Below are 17,177 nucleotides of genomic sequence, written 5' to 3' on the forward strand. Positions count from 1 at the left end.
ATGTTCAATGTACAGAGTTCATAATCATCGAAGTCGTGAATGCATCTCCTTAGTCTTTGGACCCCGCCTTGTCCTTTGTGTCTTCCTGTTCCTTGATCTCCTCAGACTTGGACTCCTTGGGCTCATCCTCCTTCACAGCCTCTTTGACCTCCGACTCCTTGGTCTCGGTCTTGGGTTCCTCAGCCTTGAATTCCTCAGCTGCAGCCGCCATTTTGGTATCATTCACATCCTCGAAGAGCGGTGTCGCAACCTCTTCAATCGTGTCGGATCCTGTCTGCTCCGCAGCCTGCTTGCGGATAGAGTCAAGGTTGGCAGTAGGCTCATCGGCAGTGATAGACGCCCTAATCTCGCGCACAACCTTATCTTGCTCATCCTTATCCGTAGTCGAAATGATAGAACCGCGATGATGCTCAACAAGCCCAAGCGCCTCGGCGTTCTCTGCGTGGAAGTTAGCCGATGACACAGCCGCCATTTCAGGAATGAGGACGGGGCGTTTGGCGGCCTTCGGCGAATCAGGCGCAGTGTCTGGAAGCTCGGCAGCGACAGAACCGCGGTGCCCACGGGGAGCTGGCTTCTCAGCGGGTTCCTTCTTCTCTTCGGTCTTGGACGCGGCCTTGGATGCAGCCTCTGAGCTAGCCTGACGCAGTGCAAGCACGGCCTTGTCATCCTTCTTCTCTTCGGTCTTGGTGGGTGGGCTTTGGATCTTAATTGTGGAGGGCTTGGGGGTTGCGGGTTCGGGCTCGGTCTTGCCATCGGTCGCGGGGATTGGGCAGCTGGTTGCTGGCATTCCACCCAGGTCCTGGACGCTGAGAATTACCAGACGGAGCTCGCCGAATTCGTTCCATTCTTCGATTTGTTCAAGGTCCTGTAGGTTGAGGTTAATGGTTGGGAGAACTGGGAGCTCTCATGCAAGGGATCACATACTCCCACAATGTCGCCGTATTTGACCAAGCCAGGTAGTTTCTTGCCCTTGGAGCGACGGCCCCAGAGTTTCCGAGCAGCATCGTCGGTGGCGACATCAACAGCGCGGAAAGGGAGCTTGTTTGCTTTGAGAATTGTCTCGATGCGGGCAGTGGCGGTGACGATGTGCGATGACCCCGCGGTCAACGATGTGTACAGGTAGAGAGTTGGGTCGGACATGGTGTATGTGTAGAGGTTGAAATGAAACGAGGTGAGGGGTTGGAGGTTGACGTTCTCTTGAAATGACTTCAATTCAAGCTTGGAGTGGAAGATCGAATTTCCCCTGAGGCTTATGACGTTATCACGTGCAAACTACATAGATGAAACTTATGACAATTTAGTTTCATCTTCGCTGATCTTCTTATATTCTTCCTAACTCCCATGATGTAGTCTTCCTCCTTCCTCTCCACAATCTGCACCGTACCATGTCTCCAACCGTTACCCGCCCTGGCAAACGGGCCCCAGCGTGGCAACTTGACGTCAGTCCAACCTGATTCCAAGTTTGGGATCAGTTAGGTCCAATTGCAGTCTTTATATGTCGCTTTCAGTTTGAGATGCTAGTCATTACTGAATATCGTGGCTTCAGAGAGTTTTGCTGTACTCTGTACATATACATGGCGTATCTAAGCCATCATGGATGAGTGCGCCTGACCTATATCCAAGTCTCAGTACGGGTACCGAAGCCCATAGCTCCGGTTCATACGTAATTGAGTCCAGTCGCCTCCTGCATCTGACTCCTCTTTCTACCACGGCTCCAGGCATCAAACTGTCTTTGAATACGGGCAAATCATGAGCGACCGAGTTGTCGACCTCAAAGCCTACTTCCTACGCAGTGTATGGAATAGGGTGATCAGCACAGCAGAGAACATGACAGCGTGCTATAACTGGGGTCATAACTATGGTGACAGTGTAATGAAGGATTAGATACTTTCTATGCCAAATCTTCCCAGTGAGCAATACTATAACATGCATGTTTGAACCCTTGGTTGGCCTCTGTTTTTCAAATCTTTTTGTCCATTCTCGAGTGTCTCGAGCAAATAAATCAGGTAATATAAGTATGGGAGGTGCAAAACGCCCCATGACATCGCGATAGATAATAACTGCTCTTGTGGCAACTACTTGGTGCAGCTAACACGCACCACATGGGACATAGATTAGACCAAATGCAACACGGCAATGAATCAGCAAGAATATATCTCCGCGACTCACACTGAATGTGTTATACCCTCCATCTTCACCAAAGACACACTTCAGAGCCTCAAATACGCGTCGCAGACCAGATGTGCAGGCCAGCCATGCACAGCCGGAGCCACACCCATGTCAAACGACAAAGAAAATTAACCTACTGACTGGAGCATCCAGCCTCCTTGGAAATCAGCTTATGGAACTCGCATGGTATCTTTATTTATCCTGACACGTGCGTTCTATACCTCGCAAATCGTTACGCTCCCACCCGACTGAGTGGACAGACAGGATTGCTGGTGGCTTGAGTTGGTGGTTGCAGGTTGCCAGTCAGGTTTTTGGATGGCGTGTCTCATGACAGATGTGCGGATTCAGTTTTGTTGGATGTTTCTAGATTGCATGTCGAAGATTAGACGTGAGATTGTGGGAGTAGACAGTGGAATGATACACCAGTTGGAAGCAATACTTGCAAGCCCGTTGTCGATCTATTCGTTTGGATTCTGCAATCTTGTCTACTTCGGGGAATTGATATAATTAGGAGACGTTAGGCACTGAGAATATAGTAGTGGCTATTTACCTATTCCAGTTCCCTGCATTAAAATGGCCACCCGTGCACAAACTCAGGAACCTATCATTATAAAAAGCTCCCCTTTGCCATCTAATCCCACGCGTGCCACAACCCAGTCCAGGACAATGCAGGCAGCAGGTCTGGGCTGTGATGCAGGGGCGGGCTTATCAGGATCTCAGCTTGAAAGACATAGGGGGGTGGACTGGATTGCTGTGCTTCCAATCCCGAATGACGAAACTGGGGTCTGCTGTAGAGTCGATCAGGAGACATGGATTGAACTTGACGGTGAAGCCGGGTATCGTGTCAAACGGTGGACGGACTCTCGGGCCACCGTGTGGAAGGCGGTGCAGCAATAGCGAATCCCCGATTTGTCGAGTGTATAGGTCCGTTTTAGTGGAGAGTGATACATCCAACTCATTCTGCACTCGGATTGTCCACAACGCTCAAGGCGATCATCCTGGAAGGAGAGAACGACGTAATGAGTGAAGAACTTGGTAGTGTACTTCTGGCATGAAACGGCGGCAGCACCAGTAGTCGCTCAGGATCAGCAACTCGTTTCAATAGGAGGTGGATCATGCATCACGTGGAGTGACTAGTGCAGAACCCGAGATTGGGCAAGCCAACTGGAAATAGCTTGAAGGAATACAGAGTAGAATGTACCCCCTGTTCTCCGTGAAGCATAGATTTAGATCCTGGAACCATGGGACTGGTGCGGGAGTGACCCATGGTTCAAGGCACTGTACGGGCTCATCGAAGTTCCCCTTTTGGTTTCAGTTGTTTCGCATTTTCATTTGCATTTTGATCGGTTGGGCATTGGACCTGCACCTGCTGGACCTTAGCGACGTGGCACTCATCCAGACGAACCATCCGCAACTGAGGGTCTTGGCTGGAGGGCTCAAGGGTTTCCCGCTGTAGGCGCTGTATTCGCGGAAAGGGGAGTTATATGTATAGACAGGTAGCAGCTCACCTTTTCGTAAGCAAGGTCTGCGCTGGCCTCGGGAGAGACTCGGGCTGATCCGGTTCGCTGCCTCACTTTTTGGTCTTTGTTGCTCCCGCAGCTCAGCCAACGAGATGTCGCCTTCCCGTCTGTCACCCGGGCTTGCTCCGATGGTTTGTTACAATACATCATTTCTGGGTATAGGGGTCCAGACTCGGGATCGACTTGGAGTATAGTAGTCTCTGTTAATCCTCGTATCTTACTTTGTGGGGGACCTTTTTGTAGCCCAATCTTTCCTCTTTTTACGCGTCTTCTCCCAACTTATGATATTCGATCTTCCAATCCGCTTCAGATCCTCTGCCTTGATAAGATCGGCTTTCCATCTGCCATCGACCATTTGCCATTTACTTTTTGTAACTATTTCTCCCCAGATCTACGTACGCGATTCCTATTCTGTCCTTCGTCGCTGGTATAGACTAACCTCTGCAGACTCCTCTCCCTACATTTGACTACTGATAGACAGTGACTTCCCCGGCCGTTGTCCATTGTGAGGAACCATTCCGCACCATGACTGTCAACCCGGCCGATGACGAACTGTTCACGAGAGCCATCTCCGGATACCGCGAAGCCTTTTTGGTTCAACATTCCCACCTCTCGGAATCCGAACAAATCCAACTCTGGAGGGAACGGCTTGGGCAATTCATGCCGGCCCCCCAGGAGCCCGTAGGGAAACCGGGGAAACGGTCTCGACAAGATGCGACACCTCGGACGATACCTCCCTGTGACTCTGGTCTCCCGCGGGCAAAACGGAGAGCCACCGTATGTGACCTTGGTCTCTTGCTCCTCACGTCTCCTGCTCCCATGCGATCGCTTCTCTTGACTTCTGACCCGCCACATCCGTCCTTGGATTGACCATTGGCAGACCCCGGACCTCGCAGTCTCCGACCTGACTCGGAACCTCTCCCACGCCTCATCCCCCGACCTACCGCGGACCGCGTCCTTGTCGACCCTCGAGGGAGCCTACCGTCACACCGCCATGGTCCGCTCCCAAAGCCAGCAGATCCCGGTCTCTCATCGACACTCTGCCGGGGATGCCATGGGCAAACGCCAATCCTTCGGCCCCCGGACCCGTCGTCTCGACCATGTTGACGAGTATTCGCCCCTCCGAGTACGCCCGCCATCTGGACACCTCGCAGCCGATTGATGCGGCCTGGACTTGCAACGAACGGACTGGACCATCCTTCCCGTGCCCCTGGACGTCCCCTTTCGACCAGGTCTCGACATCGGCGGTGGAAATGTCACGCAGCGAGACCACCGACTCGCTCATCGGCGGCATTGACATGTTCCGCTTCGACTCGTCTGGACCATCTCCAACTCCAAACTCCATCGGCTCCATCCCTCCGGACTGGGTGCCAACTTCCTCCCCTTTCACGTATCAAGACCCCTTTCTCTCTGTGTATCCTGACCTAGATCCCACAATCCCCATGCCCTTTTCCAACACCTCCCCCTTCTCAACTTCCGCTCCTCCATCCACCCCCTTCTACCCAATGCCCCACGCCTTCCCATCAATGGAGGCATCGGAAATGAGACCCTCAGATTCCTTCGACAGCATCAACTCGGCAGCTTCACAATCGCGCGCGGCGCGCCGCACCCAAGAGCAAATCGCCCACGGCGCCCGTCCCATTGCGCCAAAGCGCGACTCCCACGACAGCACCATGTCCCTCTCCGACCCAAGCGACCCACGCAAGATGCTTCGTATCTCCTCGGCAGACGGCACAACCAAGGAAGTCGCCGCGATCCCCAAAGCATCAATCCACAGACCTCCACGCCCAAAGACATACTGCCATCTCTGCCAAGACCATCCGGATGGCTTCCACGGTGACCACGAGCTGCGCCGCCACATCGAGCGCGTGCACTCTTCCGTTCGCAAAGTGTGGATGTGTGTCGATATCTCAACTGATGGGAATTTCCTGGGGAACTGCAAGGCATGTCGGAATGGGAAGAAGTATGGTGCGAATTATAATGCCGCAGCGCATTTACGTCGCACCCATTTCAATCCTTGTCAGCGAGGTCGCGGTGGTCGTGGCAAGGATAGTGAGAAGCGCGGTGGGAAGGGCGGTGGTAATTATCCGTCCATGGATGTGTTGAAGCATTGGATGGTTGCCACTGAGGAGGTCATTGACGGCGCATCTCTGGGTGGTGTCGAGTCGGGTGTTCTCGTTGGGGGTGAGCGCAAAGTTTCGATGAATTATGAGGTCGACGCGACTGTCTGCGAGACTGTGGAAGATTATGTCCCGTTTGACATGGGATCGGCCCCGTTTGATGGGTATGATCAGTTCTCCGAGGCGCCTGGCGCGCCATTCAAGCTCGACCTCGAGCTTGAGGAGCAAGCTTCTCCCAAGTCCCCGCTCTATTTCGACCCCCAGCGACCGTTCTCGCCAGAAGTGGATTCGTATGTGTGAGTTGGGCGTAGTTTTTATATGTTCCTGTTCATATTATTTTGTTCCTGTATTGTATTCTTTTGGGAGGGGGGGTTCGGGTCAAGGTGTGATTCTCATTGGCGATATATGTATATGCAGCTATAATGAATGTTAATGAATATCAAGTAGCGAGTACAAGCATTCCAGGTATCCGTGGTACTGCAGCTGACGTATCGGGTACCGCGTAGGCAACAACAATACGGTGAAGTGCCAAGAGAAGCCGATCATCCGGGAGAACGCGCTGGATTTCCTCAATATTTCGTGAGTGGCTGACATGCCTCAGCTGCGGGCCTTGTCAGCCAATAGTGCGCTCTGGTCGCAGCGAGATTTGTGGCTGACTGCATTGGTCAGTAGGGCTGGTGGCTGAATCAGTGAGATACCGCTAGGGTACGAGGCTTGGGTACTTCTGTTCCCCAAGATGAGTTGAATGTGTTCTGTCAGATTCATTTCCAGTCCCAACTTGAAGTTTGTAAAAAGTAAACAAAAAGCGAAAGATGTAGGAAACATCTCACCGCGGAGAAAGCAAAAGGGGCAGAAAAAGGTACTTCGCGGGTACCTCAGCCCTGTGTTCTTGGCGGTCAAACCCTCACTTCGGGGCCCCCGGGCAAGTACCTCCCAAGTACCCCCAACTCTTTCTTCAGTTACACCCGTGAGTCCTCTCCTCCTTCATCCTCTCTCTCTCCTCTTCATTTTCCCTTCCAACTCGCTTCCCTCATCTCTTCCGGCGACTCATCTCAGTTCGTCCATTACAGTTTCGATCGCAATCAATCTTCGTTAAGAGACCTAGGTATGTGTTTTTTCACCGCTGTGGCTGTCGTGTATCCTCTCAGGGCCTGCTTTAATAGCCCCGAGGCGCAGGTCATCCCTATCGCGTTGGTTGTGAGCACTTGCTGATTTGTCTCCTATTTCTTCAGAACCGTCAGTGCCAATATGTCCTACCAGCAGCAGTATCCTCCTCAGGGCCCTCCCCAGGCGTAAGTCCATATCTCGATCGCATATACCCTCAAATCCCGTGGTCGCTTTGAGTTTCAATGGGACTGGATGCGATGGACAAGGTCGGCGGAAGTCAGATTCTTTTGCGACCGCGAAGTTGCGGCTCAGTCCATCCCCGTTTCGCATATCTCGCATCATGATGGAATTCGTTCTGATTCGGATAATATAGCTACTACCCGCCGCAGCAGGGCTACCCTCCTCAGGGCTACCCTCCCCAAGGCGGCTATGACCCGAACTACCCTCCCCAGGGATACCCCCCTCCTCAGCAGAACGTACGTATTGAAATCTGTAACTTCACATACTGCGAATACTAAGACATAACGTTATAGATGAACTACTCTCAACCCCCGCCGCAGCAGGAGAAGAAGTCTGGCGGTGGTGGCTGCCTCGGATGGTGGTAAGTGTTTGTCTTCTTGTGGTCAATAAGAAAGCCACTAACATCAACCTTTTCTACCAGTCTGGCTACTCTGTGCTGTTGCTTTGTCTGCGAGGAGGGCTGCGAGTGCTGCGCCGACTGTGTTGAGTGCTGCGAGATGTGCTAAACTCTACGACCCACGATATCGATGATATATTTCTTCTTGCCGGCGTTGATCATTCTCGCTATGCCCGGCAGCGTTTTGGGACAAACTACAGCACTCTTTCAATGCAATAATTTCCTTTCGTCCCCATTTAGTCGAACTTGTTTCTTTGATGGAAATTTCCAGCATACTCAAATCGAGCTCCATCATCTGTCCTAACATTCTTGAGTTAATTTGATTCCCATTGGTTCCATTGGTTTGCAAACGTTCCCCTGTTTATCTACGATCATGCACATACGTACTTCCTAGATGAAAGCCTGACTTCAATCGACCCCAAGCAGTGTAATGGTTTTTTTTTTTTTTTCCCTGATACTTGGGATTAATGCTGAGTGTTATACTACACTGACCCTGTGGGATATGATCTTCATCCGCAGTGTATATTTCGATGATATTCTCAGATTGTGATCTAAATAGCAGTATGCGTCAAATTGATGCAGTGCGGAGTAGTTTGTTTCATTTTCAACACTAGAGAAATGTACTGGATTATTTTTAGTAGGAAAATAGGCGATCTGCATAGAGGCGCCTTGCTGGCAATCTAGATCATTTCTACCCTAGCGGGTCATTGGTGGCTGGGAAGTCTCCTTCCTGTGTCTAGGCGCCTTGCTCTATGTAAAATAAGATGGAAAGCAGTCCCCGAATTGGCATTAACAGAAACAATATTTATATCTGCTGCTGTCCAACATTGTGATTACATGTTTTGATTATACGTTATACGGCCTAGCCAACATGAACAAGCACAGTCAGATTGGTCCAAACCCACGTCATACGCATGGACTCTGTCTTTTGTCTCTGGATGGTGGTGGTGTGAGAGGGTTATCTTGTCTTCTCATACTGAAAGACATTATGACCCAGCTCAATTCGGAACGTGAACACGACCAAGCTTTGAAACCTTGCGATGTGTTTGATTTGATTGGAGGTACAAGCACGGGAGGGTATGTATTATTCCTTGGGGTGCAAATTACTCAACTTAATATGAGCGTCTTTTCTAGGTTGATTGCCATCATGCTTGGACGGTTGGAGATGGGTGTTGATGAATGTCTCCTTGCTTATACTGAATTGATGGAGTCAGTCTTTAGCGACAAGATTAGCAATGTCCCAATGGACTGGTCTGGGAATATCAGGCCGCAGTATGATAGCCGCAAGCTCAAACTGGCTGTTGAAGATGTCATTGAACGCTGTGGGCATTCTCCAACTGAGCCTTTGAACGATGGGACGCCTCGTCGCTCTAAAGTCTTCGTTTGCACAACGTCCAAAAACACTTTACAAGTCACACGTCTCCGAAGCTATACAGTGCCAAATGAGAATGTATTGCCTGCGACGATATCTGAAGCAGCAATGGCAACATCCGCAGCAACAGGATATTTCGAATCTGTGACGATCGGAGCTTGCCAGTTCGTTGATGGTGCCTTCGGGGCTAACAACCCCATCGAAGAAGTGGAGGAAGAAGCAGCCGACATATGGTGCACTACAAGCCGTAACCTGAAACCGTTGGTCAAGTGTTTTGTGTCAATTGGGACAGGCAATCCTGCACAGGTCCCAATCGACGACAATCTTTTAAAGTTCCTTTCAAAGTCTCTCGTCAGGCTGGCAACCAAACCCGAGAGCACGGAACGTCGCTTCACTGCACGATGGAGCAATGAAGTAAAAGAAAACCGATTCTTTCGCTTCAACGTTGAACAAGGATTGCAAGGAGTACATATGACCGAGTTCCAAAAGCAGAGCCTAATCAAGTCTGCAACACATGCCTATCTTCATCATTCTGCTCGGAAAGTCTGTGTGCGTGAGTGTATTTTGAACCTTATCGAGAAAGAGGGTAAGTGCATCGATCAGAATCTGTTTCCAGTTCGCTCTTATGGTACTGACCATTTAAAGAAAAGACCGATATAGACTTTGAAACTACCATACGGGTAAGACAATCCCGGCATATCTTCCTACAAACAATTATTTGGCTGACCTGGTATTCGTTCGACAAGGAATACAGCAATCGGGTTTCTCGCAATCGTGTTTTGAAAACAGTTCTTTCATCAAAACTTCAATCCCACGCCGAGAGGCCTATTTGCTGGGTCGTTCCATTTGAGAGAAATCCCCGGTATGTTGACCGTGAAGTCGTGGGCAAGGTTAAAAGAAAGCTCTTCCTCAAGAACCGACCTGACAGGTTCGCAATTTTTGGCCTTGGTGGAGTAGGCAAGACACAAATATCTTTGGAGCTTGCGTATCAGACAAGAGAGCTGTACCCAGACTGTGCAGTTTTTTGGGTGCCCGCAGTGGACATGGAAAGCATTGAGCAAGCATACCGGACGGTAGCAGAGCAGCTAATGGTTGACATCTCGGGTGCAGATGCAGATGTGAAGAGACTTGTCCAAATTCATCTCAGCAAACCAACCGCTGGCCGATGGCTTTTGATTTTTGACAATGCTGACGACTTCGACATGTGGACCGAGAAGGGGGATTCAACAGCTGGACATTTGAAAAAGTTCCTTCCCAACAGCGACCAAGGGGCTATTATCTTCACTACTCGGAGTAGTAAGGTAGCTCGGTATCTGGCCTCGACAGACATTATCGAGATTCCAGAAATGGAAGTACACAAAGCTATCCATGTTTTACGGAACTCCTTGGTGGACAAAGAGCTCATCAATGACACCGAAAGCACCCGAGAGCTTCTCAATCGGTTGACATTTCTTCCCTTAGCCATTGTTCAAGCTGCATCTTTCATCAACGAGAATTCAATGACAATCATAAGTTATGTTGAGCTCTTGGATGGACAAGAACAGAATGCAATAGATCTTTTGAGCGAGGATTTCGAGGATAATGGCCGATACAAAAGTATTCGCAACCCTGTTGCTACTACGTGGCTTACATCTTTCGAGCAGGTCCGAAAGCATCATCCGTTAGCTGCGGACTTTCTTTGCTTTATCTCTTGTATCCAAGAAAAAGATGTTCCGGTTGCCCTTCTGCCACCAGCAACCGATATTGAGAGACAGAAGGCCGTCGGTGCTCTGGCGTCATATTCCTTTGTCACGGTCAAACGCGGGGGATCTCTGCTTGATATGCACCGCTTAGTACATCTTGCTACAAGGAATTGGCTTCATTCAATCAACGTATTGCAAGGATGGCAGGATTATGTCCTGCGGCGTGTGTCCCAGTGCTTCCCAGTGGTAGACCAAGGGCTTCCCCGGGACGAATGGCGAGGAATTGTGCCCCATGCCCTTCATCTTCTCAATCGCATAGCGAAGGGGAATGTCACAATTGAAAGAATCCATATGTTATCCTTGGTAGCTTGGTGCCAAACCTACGATGGAAGATTCAGAGAAGCGGAGCCACTTTTCCATGAGATGATCAAAGTGATCAACATCTTGCACGGCCCTGAGAGTAGCCATGTCATTTCAGGGCTCAACGGACTCGGAGATATTGCATTGAACCAAGGCAAATCAAGAAAAGCTATTGGTTTGTTTAAGGAGATTTTAAAGGTCACAACCAAGATCTACGGGGCTGATCACATTATGACAGCACGTGCCCATACCCAGCTGGCAGGCTCATATCGCATGGCCGAAGAGCACGGCAGTGCCGAACTATTCTATAAGAAGGCCATTAAGTACTATCTTGTTGCCCTTGGTCCGGGGTTTAGTGAAACAATAAACGCAATCTTTGGATTGACGATGGTTTTCACCTCCCAGGGAAAAGTGAGGGACACGGTAGAGTTATCTCTTTCGTCGCTCCAAATTACTAGGCATACCCTAGGCTCTCATCATACGCAAACGGCCTTCGCTATGGTAGCTGTGGCAACGATATACCTGGAGCAATGGCGATTGAAGGAAGCTGAAGACTTGTTTACGGAGGCTTTGGACATCCAAAAAGATCGGCTTGGGCCTGGGCACCCAACCACAATCAGGAATATGGGATGGCTAGCTATCACATTGGCATACCAAGGCCGAAGGTCTGAATGCTGTGCGATGATGAGAGAGTGCGTACATCTTCATAGTCAAGTATACGGGGAAGATCACTTGTATACCAAAAACCTTTTCGCCATATTGGAGGAATGGACCACACCCAAGTAAGTTTGCTGTCAATTCTTTTCAAAGGATCAGTGCATTAAGGCTTTTATACAAGGACAATGTCCTCGTTTTTGAGAAAAAACTTTAGCAGTTTTCGGCGTATCGAAATGATGCGTGAACGACGGAGTCATTATCCCAAAGTCAAATTATACGGCTTCTTTCACGCTGCGCAACAGCCAAAGAACGATCCTTTGGTTCATGAGATCAAACAAGCGATTGAGAACATGTCTGCAGGGAGACAAATCTCGACAAGTGAAAACGACGTTAACCGGGAGTGAAATCGTGACTGTTAACCGTGAGGAAAAGAAAAAGGTACACATGACACTTTCGACATGAATTGAAACAAGCTCTGCTTTACAGCCTGGCGTGTCTGGCATGAGTGCGAATCTTCTATGGACTGAAACAAAAGCTGAAATATGATTTCATGTCCGTAGAGAATGCAAGTAAATTGTGCGTCGTCCTACTGAGTCTGACAGACCAACACCATTATACTCTAAGCTATGCGTTATGCTGGCAACGCAGTAGACAAAGATATTTCCTGCAACGCTTCCTTCACAGTTGGCTTGACAACGTCTTTGTAGTACTGGAGCATCGCTACATCGGACAACTTGACCCGCCAAACGAATAGATGTTCTTCTACGAAGCATCCATCTTCTCCAAGGCATTGAACTGGTCCTAGGCGTCATCAAACTTGATTTTGAAATCGCTGTTAAGGCCTGCAAAGGTGAGATAAACATGAGCCACGTCTTCATCGTTGATATCTCTACCATTTGTTAGCATTTGAAGGTGCAGGCGGCTGCACTGAACCAAATGGCTTGTCTCGTCAACACTCGGCGAATCACCTGCGACATGTATCGCATGGAAGCTCCATCTTGTACCCTGTACGAAGAATTTATGGCCCGACGGTAGTAATCTAAGACCTCTGTGTTTGTAGTGATATCATGCACTCACTCTCTTCAGCTAGTTAGGTCCCATGGTGGACTTGTTGAGGCTGAAGTGGATGGGCAGCTGTCAAGACCCTAAGCTTCGTGGTGATGGTAGTGCTAGGAACGTGCACGCAGACGTCTAGCCAAAGTTTTGCGCATTCTATAAATGTTAGATTCCGATCTTACGTGATGAAACAGTTTGCCGTGTTCCGAACGGAAAGAGGAAAGGGGAATGTGAGGGACTTACTGTCGTTGTCCTGGCTGTTCCAGCTCTTCAACTCTGCACTTGGTGGCAATGGTGCCGCACTGATCGCCGAATGATACTTTATAGAAACCATCGTAGTTGTCTGCAATGCCGGGGATAATGGGGCAGTTGCTGGGCGCGGCCTCGGTGGTGGTTGTAGGCTCGGTGGTGGTTGTAGGCTCGGTGGTGGTTGTAGGCTCGGTGGTGGTTGTAGGCTCGGTGGTGGTTGTGCCAATTACACAATATCACTTGCTAGCATCGAGGTTAGGGCAGGTGATACCAGGTGTCAGCTGCCTGAAATTTTCGACCGAGAGTTCCTAGCTGCTGGCAAAGCCTGAGCTTGAGGTGCACTGTCATCTTAATAGAGGGCTATGCCTTAACATAAGTATATAGGTGAGAGCACGAATACATGTAAATATCGGTCAAAGTTGTCAAAATAGGGAACTAAAGCCGTTCATCAGCCGCGCTAATATCAGCGATATTCAATGCTACCAGTGGAAATTTTCCATTGGTACGGAGATTTCCCTTTCCGAGAATATTCAATGGTGTCGGAAACCCTGCTTCCAACAGTTCCGTGATCTTTACAAGTGGCGGAAGTGGCGGAGAGCCACGGGGCGAGTCATCTAATCGGATTTGAAGCAGGTTCAAGTTGCTCCGGAGATTCCACGGACAACATTTACCAAATTCGAAGTGGTGTGATGCGGACGCGATCCTGAGAATGGATATCGGTCGCGACCATCGGCGACTATGACAGGATGGAACCACAACTTTGATAATATTAATAACAGTTGCCTCAAAATCAACACTACGAAGACATATGATTGGCACGAATAGACTTTTCTAGAGTAATTTTTATCCCTGTCGGCATTTCTGCCCGATTATTCGAACGCAGCGAGACTGCCGCTGTAAGACCGAGACTCCACTGTGGCTATCGGAACAGACAAATTATGGTTAGTAGACCACCGGAGGCGTGTGCCCGACGATTCCTGCGTCGCACGCTTTCCTCTACTGGGAATATGTTTAATACTGTAAGGGGCTTTGGCTTGTGGCGATCTCGTGGTGCACTGCCTTTTGAAAATCGCTTTGATTCAGATAGAAGGGGTTACTGTCGGGTATTGCTATCCAATATCAGGAACTAGAACTATGCTGCTGTCAGTCTGCTGATCCAAGCTGGTCAAAGTTGAGATCGGAGTTGTCTCGGTTGGACCCGAAGTTCCCCAAGGGGAAAGATCTGATAAAATCTGATAAACTTGGAGGTCCAAAGTCGCGCATGCGAAACAGAGAACAGGGAAATGGCAGTGGAATGGCCCACAGCTGTACAAGGCCAAGCGAAGCTTGAAGCAGCCACTCCGAAGCTTTGGGTGGGCCACGCTTACTGCGTGCGGGTTAGGGCTTGCTAGATAAGATCACCGCGACATCTGATTAGATCTTTTCGCCTTTCTAGTGGAGATTCCAAGACAACGCCAACGCTTTAGTTTGCGTTTGTGGACTCGCGCAAAATGCTTTTACCAAATTAAAACTCTTGGCCACGCAAAGACCCAGTTTTGTCTGCGTGTCAGAGCGCGTGGTTTTGGCCGACGGCCGGTCTCGGGTAAACAATATTTCTCTATAAATGTAGTGGATTCCCATGTTCTGGACTCTTGATCTCTTGATTATCCTCATCTTTAACTTACAATGGGTCTTCGTCCCTTGATCAAGAGGGGCCGGGCGGTCATGCGCCGCTTGGGCGCCGACAGCAAGGCTGATACCGCGACTAGTTCTTCGGTTGAATCTACCGAGGGGGCTACGTTCGAGGAAGCCAAGAGAGAGCCTACTGTTGAGGCTATGACCACGGCTCAAGAACCGGAGCAGCCTTCCGACGATCTTCAACATGGTGTCCGCAATGTCGAAGCCATCACCATGACCTGGTCCAAGACCACCTTGATCTGTGTCTTTATTAAGTATGCTCCTTTTGACTTGTATTCGCTGCCCAACCAAGTGATCAGATCTAACACGCACCTTAAATAGTATCTGGTTCCTCTACTTCGTCAATGCCTTCCAGTCATCCGTGTTCGGGAGTTTGAGCCCGTACATTTCCAGCTCTTTCCAGGCTCACTCCTTGTCCGGTGTTCCCTCGGCTCTCGCTGATGCTGTTACTGCGGCTTGTTACCTGCCTGTTGGAAAGCTCATGGATACCTGGGGCCGTGCTCAGGGTTTCCTTTTGATGACTATCTGCGCTACTCTTGGTCTGATTCTGTTCGCCTCGTGTAACAGCTTCGCCATCTACTGTGTCGGATACGTAAGTTCGCCAATGCGGAGCCATCCAGGGCCTTTGCAGTACTAACCAAGACCTAGATGTTCTACCAGCTTGGTTTCAGCGGAATGGAGTATTGCGTCGATGTCATCACCGCCGATTCCTCTACCTTGAAGAACCGAGGTCTAGCATTCGCCTTCACCTCATCGCCCTATATTATCACCGCCTTTGCTGGCCCCAAGGTTGCCGATGAGTTCTTATACCAAGTAAGCTGGCGTTGGGGTATTGGCTGTTGGGCCATCATTTTCCCCATCGTCGCGGCGCCACTATATTTCATGCTCCAGAGCAATTTGAACAAGGCTGTTGAGCAGGGACATGTCCTGAGACAGTCTAGCGGCCGCACGTTCTTGCAGAGCGTCTGGTATTGGACCATGCAGTTTGATCGTGAGTATTCCCACCACCCGAGCAATTATTCACTCCATTAGATCAACTAATCCTGACTCTGGTCAGTGCCCGGTGTTGTCATGTTCACAATCGGTCTCGTCTTGTTTGAGGTTCCCTTCGATATCGCCAGTGAGGCCCCTAATGGCTGGGGCACCGGCTATATCATTGCTATGCTTGTTGTAGGATTCTGCATGCTTTTCTTGTTTGCCTTTTACGAATGGAAGGTGGCCCCCGTGCCTCTTCTCCCTATGGGATTCTTGCTCGACCGGACGGTCATTGGCGCCTGTCTCTTGGATGCGACTTACCAGATCTCCTACTACTGCTGGTACAACTACTTCACTTCCTTCTTGCAGGTTGTCAACAACGTGACTGTCGCTCAAGCTGGTTACATCAGTAACACCTTTGACGTTGTCTCCGGAGTGCTTCTCATCCTTGTCGGTTTCGTCATTCGCAAGTCTGGCCGTTTCAAGTGGCTGCTCTACATTTCCGTTCCTTTGTACCTTTTGTCGCAAGGTTTGATGATCTACTTCCGCAAGCCGAACATGTCTGTTGGATACCAGGTTATGTGTCAGATCTTCATCTCCATTGGTGGTTCGATTTTCATTATCGTTGAGCAGCTGGCTATTCTTGCTGCCGTAGATCACCAGCACGTCGCCGCAGCTCTGGCCTTGCTCAATGTCGTTGGCACCATCGGTGGCTCTGCTGGTTATACTATCTGCACAGCTATCTGGACCAATACCTTCGAGAAGGCGCTCATCCGCTACCTTCCTGAATCAGCTATGTCGAGCTTGGATGATATCTACGAGAATCTCACCACGCAGATCAGCTACCCAGTCGGAAGTGCGACAAGGACTGCTATTCAGCATGCCTACGGATACACTGAAGTGCGTTTGCTGGCCGCTGGTCTGGGTATCATGGCTTTGGCCATTGCTTGGACCATGATGATCAGAGATATTGATCTCAAGAAGAAACCCCAAGTCCACGGAACAGTCTTCTGAGAAGTTTACAGAATGGGATTGGCTCTGTTCCCCAGAGTCATGTAGGCGCATCATGTGAAATGAGTCTCTTTTTTGCATAAGTCCTTTGGCACTCAACTATGGCCGTTGATGCTGATCGCTATCTGCATTTTGCTTTGCGTTCTCCATCTGTCACCCTTATTTGCATATGTCAATCTCTGCTGTTTCCAGGTTAGAGAATATAACAAAGTTGACTAATAATATATACCCGAATTGATCTTTTTTTTTTGGCGATAATTGCTTCCCATTTTTCTCTAATTGGTGCCTTGGTCCCGACGCAACAACATCCAAGCCCGGGTTCATTTCCCGAAGAACTTATCTTTCCTCAGTTTCCAGTTCTTTTGATCATCACCAAAAATGGTAGTGTTGGTGAGTGAAGCTTGGCAGACGTGAGGTGCAAAGGGGGTTTTACCGCTGGGCAAATCGCCCGGGCAAACACCCGGGCACAGCACCTGGGCGACTTTCAGCAAGCCCCTTTTTTGCTTCCCCTTCACCCAGACCACTTGGTTTGCGGGCTGTGTCTAGCGCTCTTTGACCTTTCAACTGAACTCGTTCAGCTAAAGT

At 49.7% G+C, this 17,177-nt stretch overlaps 7 protein-coding genes across 7 annotated transcripts; 4 read left to right on the forward strand and 3 right to left on the reverse strand.

Annotated features, from left to right (window-relative positions):
* Positions 1–49: 49 nt before the first annotated feature.
* On the reverse strand, positions 50–1,140 carry N7508_006034 (uncharacterized protein; the record flags this gene model as incomplete). The annotated part of the gene is made up of 2 exons (XM_058464100.1): positions 50–865; positions 925–1,140. The coding sequence occupies 2 exons, from the start codon at positions 1,138–1,140 to the stop codon at positions 50–52; spliced, it is 1,032 nt and encodes a 343-aa protein (XP_058320578.1).
* Positions 1,141–3,457: 2,317 nt separating this feature from the next.
* On the reverse strand, positions 3,458–3,836 carry N7508_006035 (uncharacterized protein; the record flags this gene model as incomplete). The annotated part of the gene is made up of 2 exons (XM_058464101.1): positions 3,458–3,628; positions 3,678–3,836. 2 exons carry the CDS (start codon positions 3,834–3,836, stop codon positions 3,458–3,460), a joined length of 330 nt encoding a protein of 109 aa, XP_058320579.1.
* Positions 3,837–4,214: 378 nt separating this feature from the next.
* Positions 4,215–6,109, forward strand: N7508_006036 (uncharacterized protein; the record flags this gene model as incomplete). Its single annotated transcript, XM_058464102.1, has 3 exons — positions 4,215–4,466; positions 4,570–4,791; positions 4,817–6,109. The coding sequence occupies 3 exons, from the start codon at positions 4,215–4,217 to the stop codon at positions 6,107–6,109; spliced, it is 1,767 nt and encodes a 588-aa protein (XP_058320580.1).
* A 948-nt stretch (positions 6,110–7,057) lies between these two features.
* Positions 7,058–7,662, forward strand: N7508_006037 (uncharacterized protein; the record flags this gene model as incomplete). Its single annotated transcript, XM_058464103.1, has 4 exons — positions 7,058–7,101; positions 7,290–7,392; positions 7,450–7,517; positions 7,578–7,662. The coding sequence occupies 4 exons, from the start codon at positions 7,058–7,060 to the stop codon at positions 7,660–7,662; spliced, it is 300 nt and encodes a 99-aa protein (XP_058320581.1).
* Positions 7,663–8,541: 879 nt separating this feature from the next.
* Positions 8,542–12,028, forward strand: N7508_006038 (uncharacterized protein; the record flags this gene model as incomplete). Its single annotated transcript, XM_058464104.1, has 4 exons — positions 8,542–8,630; positions 8,688–9,511; positions 9,571–11,749; positions 11,806–12,028. 4 exons carry the CDS (start codon positions 8,542–8,544, stop codon positions 12,026–12,028), a joined length of 3,315 nt encoding a protein of 1,104 aa, XP_058320582.1.
* A 397-nt stretch (positions 12,029–12,425) lies between these two features.
* On the reverse strand, positions 12,426–13,179 carry N7508_006039 (uncharacterized protein; the record flags this gene model as incomplete). Its single annotated transcript, XM_058464105.1, has 3 exons — positions 12,426–12,513; positions 12,924–13,117; positions 13,174–13,179. The coding sequence occupies 3 exons, from the start codon at positions 13,177–13,179 to the stop codon at positions 12,426–12,428; spliced, it is 288 nt and encodes a 95-aa protein (XP_058320583.1).
* Positions 13,180–14,594: 1,415 nt separating this feature from the next.
* On the forward strand, positions 14,595–16,595 carry N7508_006040 (uncharacterized protein; the record flags this gene model as incomplete). The annotated part of the gene is made up of 4 exons (XM_058464106.1): positions 14,595–14,860; positions 14,928–15,198; positions 15,255–15,597; positions 15,664–16,595. The coding sequence occupies 4 exons, from the start codon at positions 14,595–14,597 to the stop codon at positions 16,593–16,595; spliced, it is 1,812 nt and encodes a 603-aa protein (XP_058320584.1).
* Between the last annotated feature and the right edge of the window lie 582 nt (positions 16,596–17,177).

The sequence above is a fragment of the Penicillium antarcticum genome (genome assembly GCF_028974205.1).
Source record: "Penicillium antarcticum strain IBT 31339 chromosome Unknown utg000005l_segment0_segment0, whole genome shotgun sequence".
Classification (NCBI taxonomy): Eukaryota; Fungi; Ascomycota; class Eurotiomycetes; order Eurotiales; family Aspergillaceae; genus Penicillium; species Penicillium antarcticum.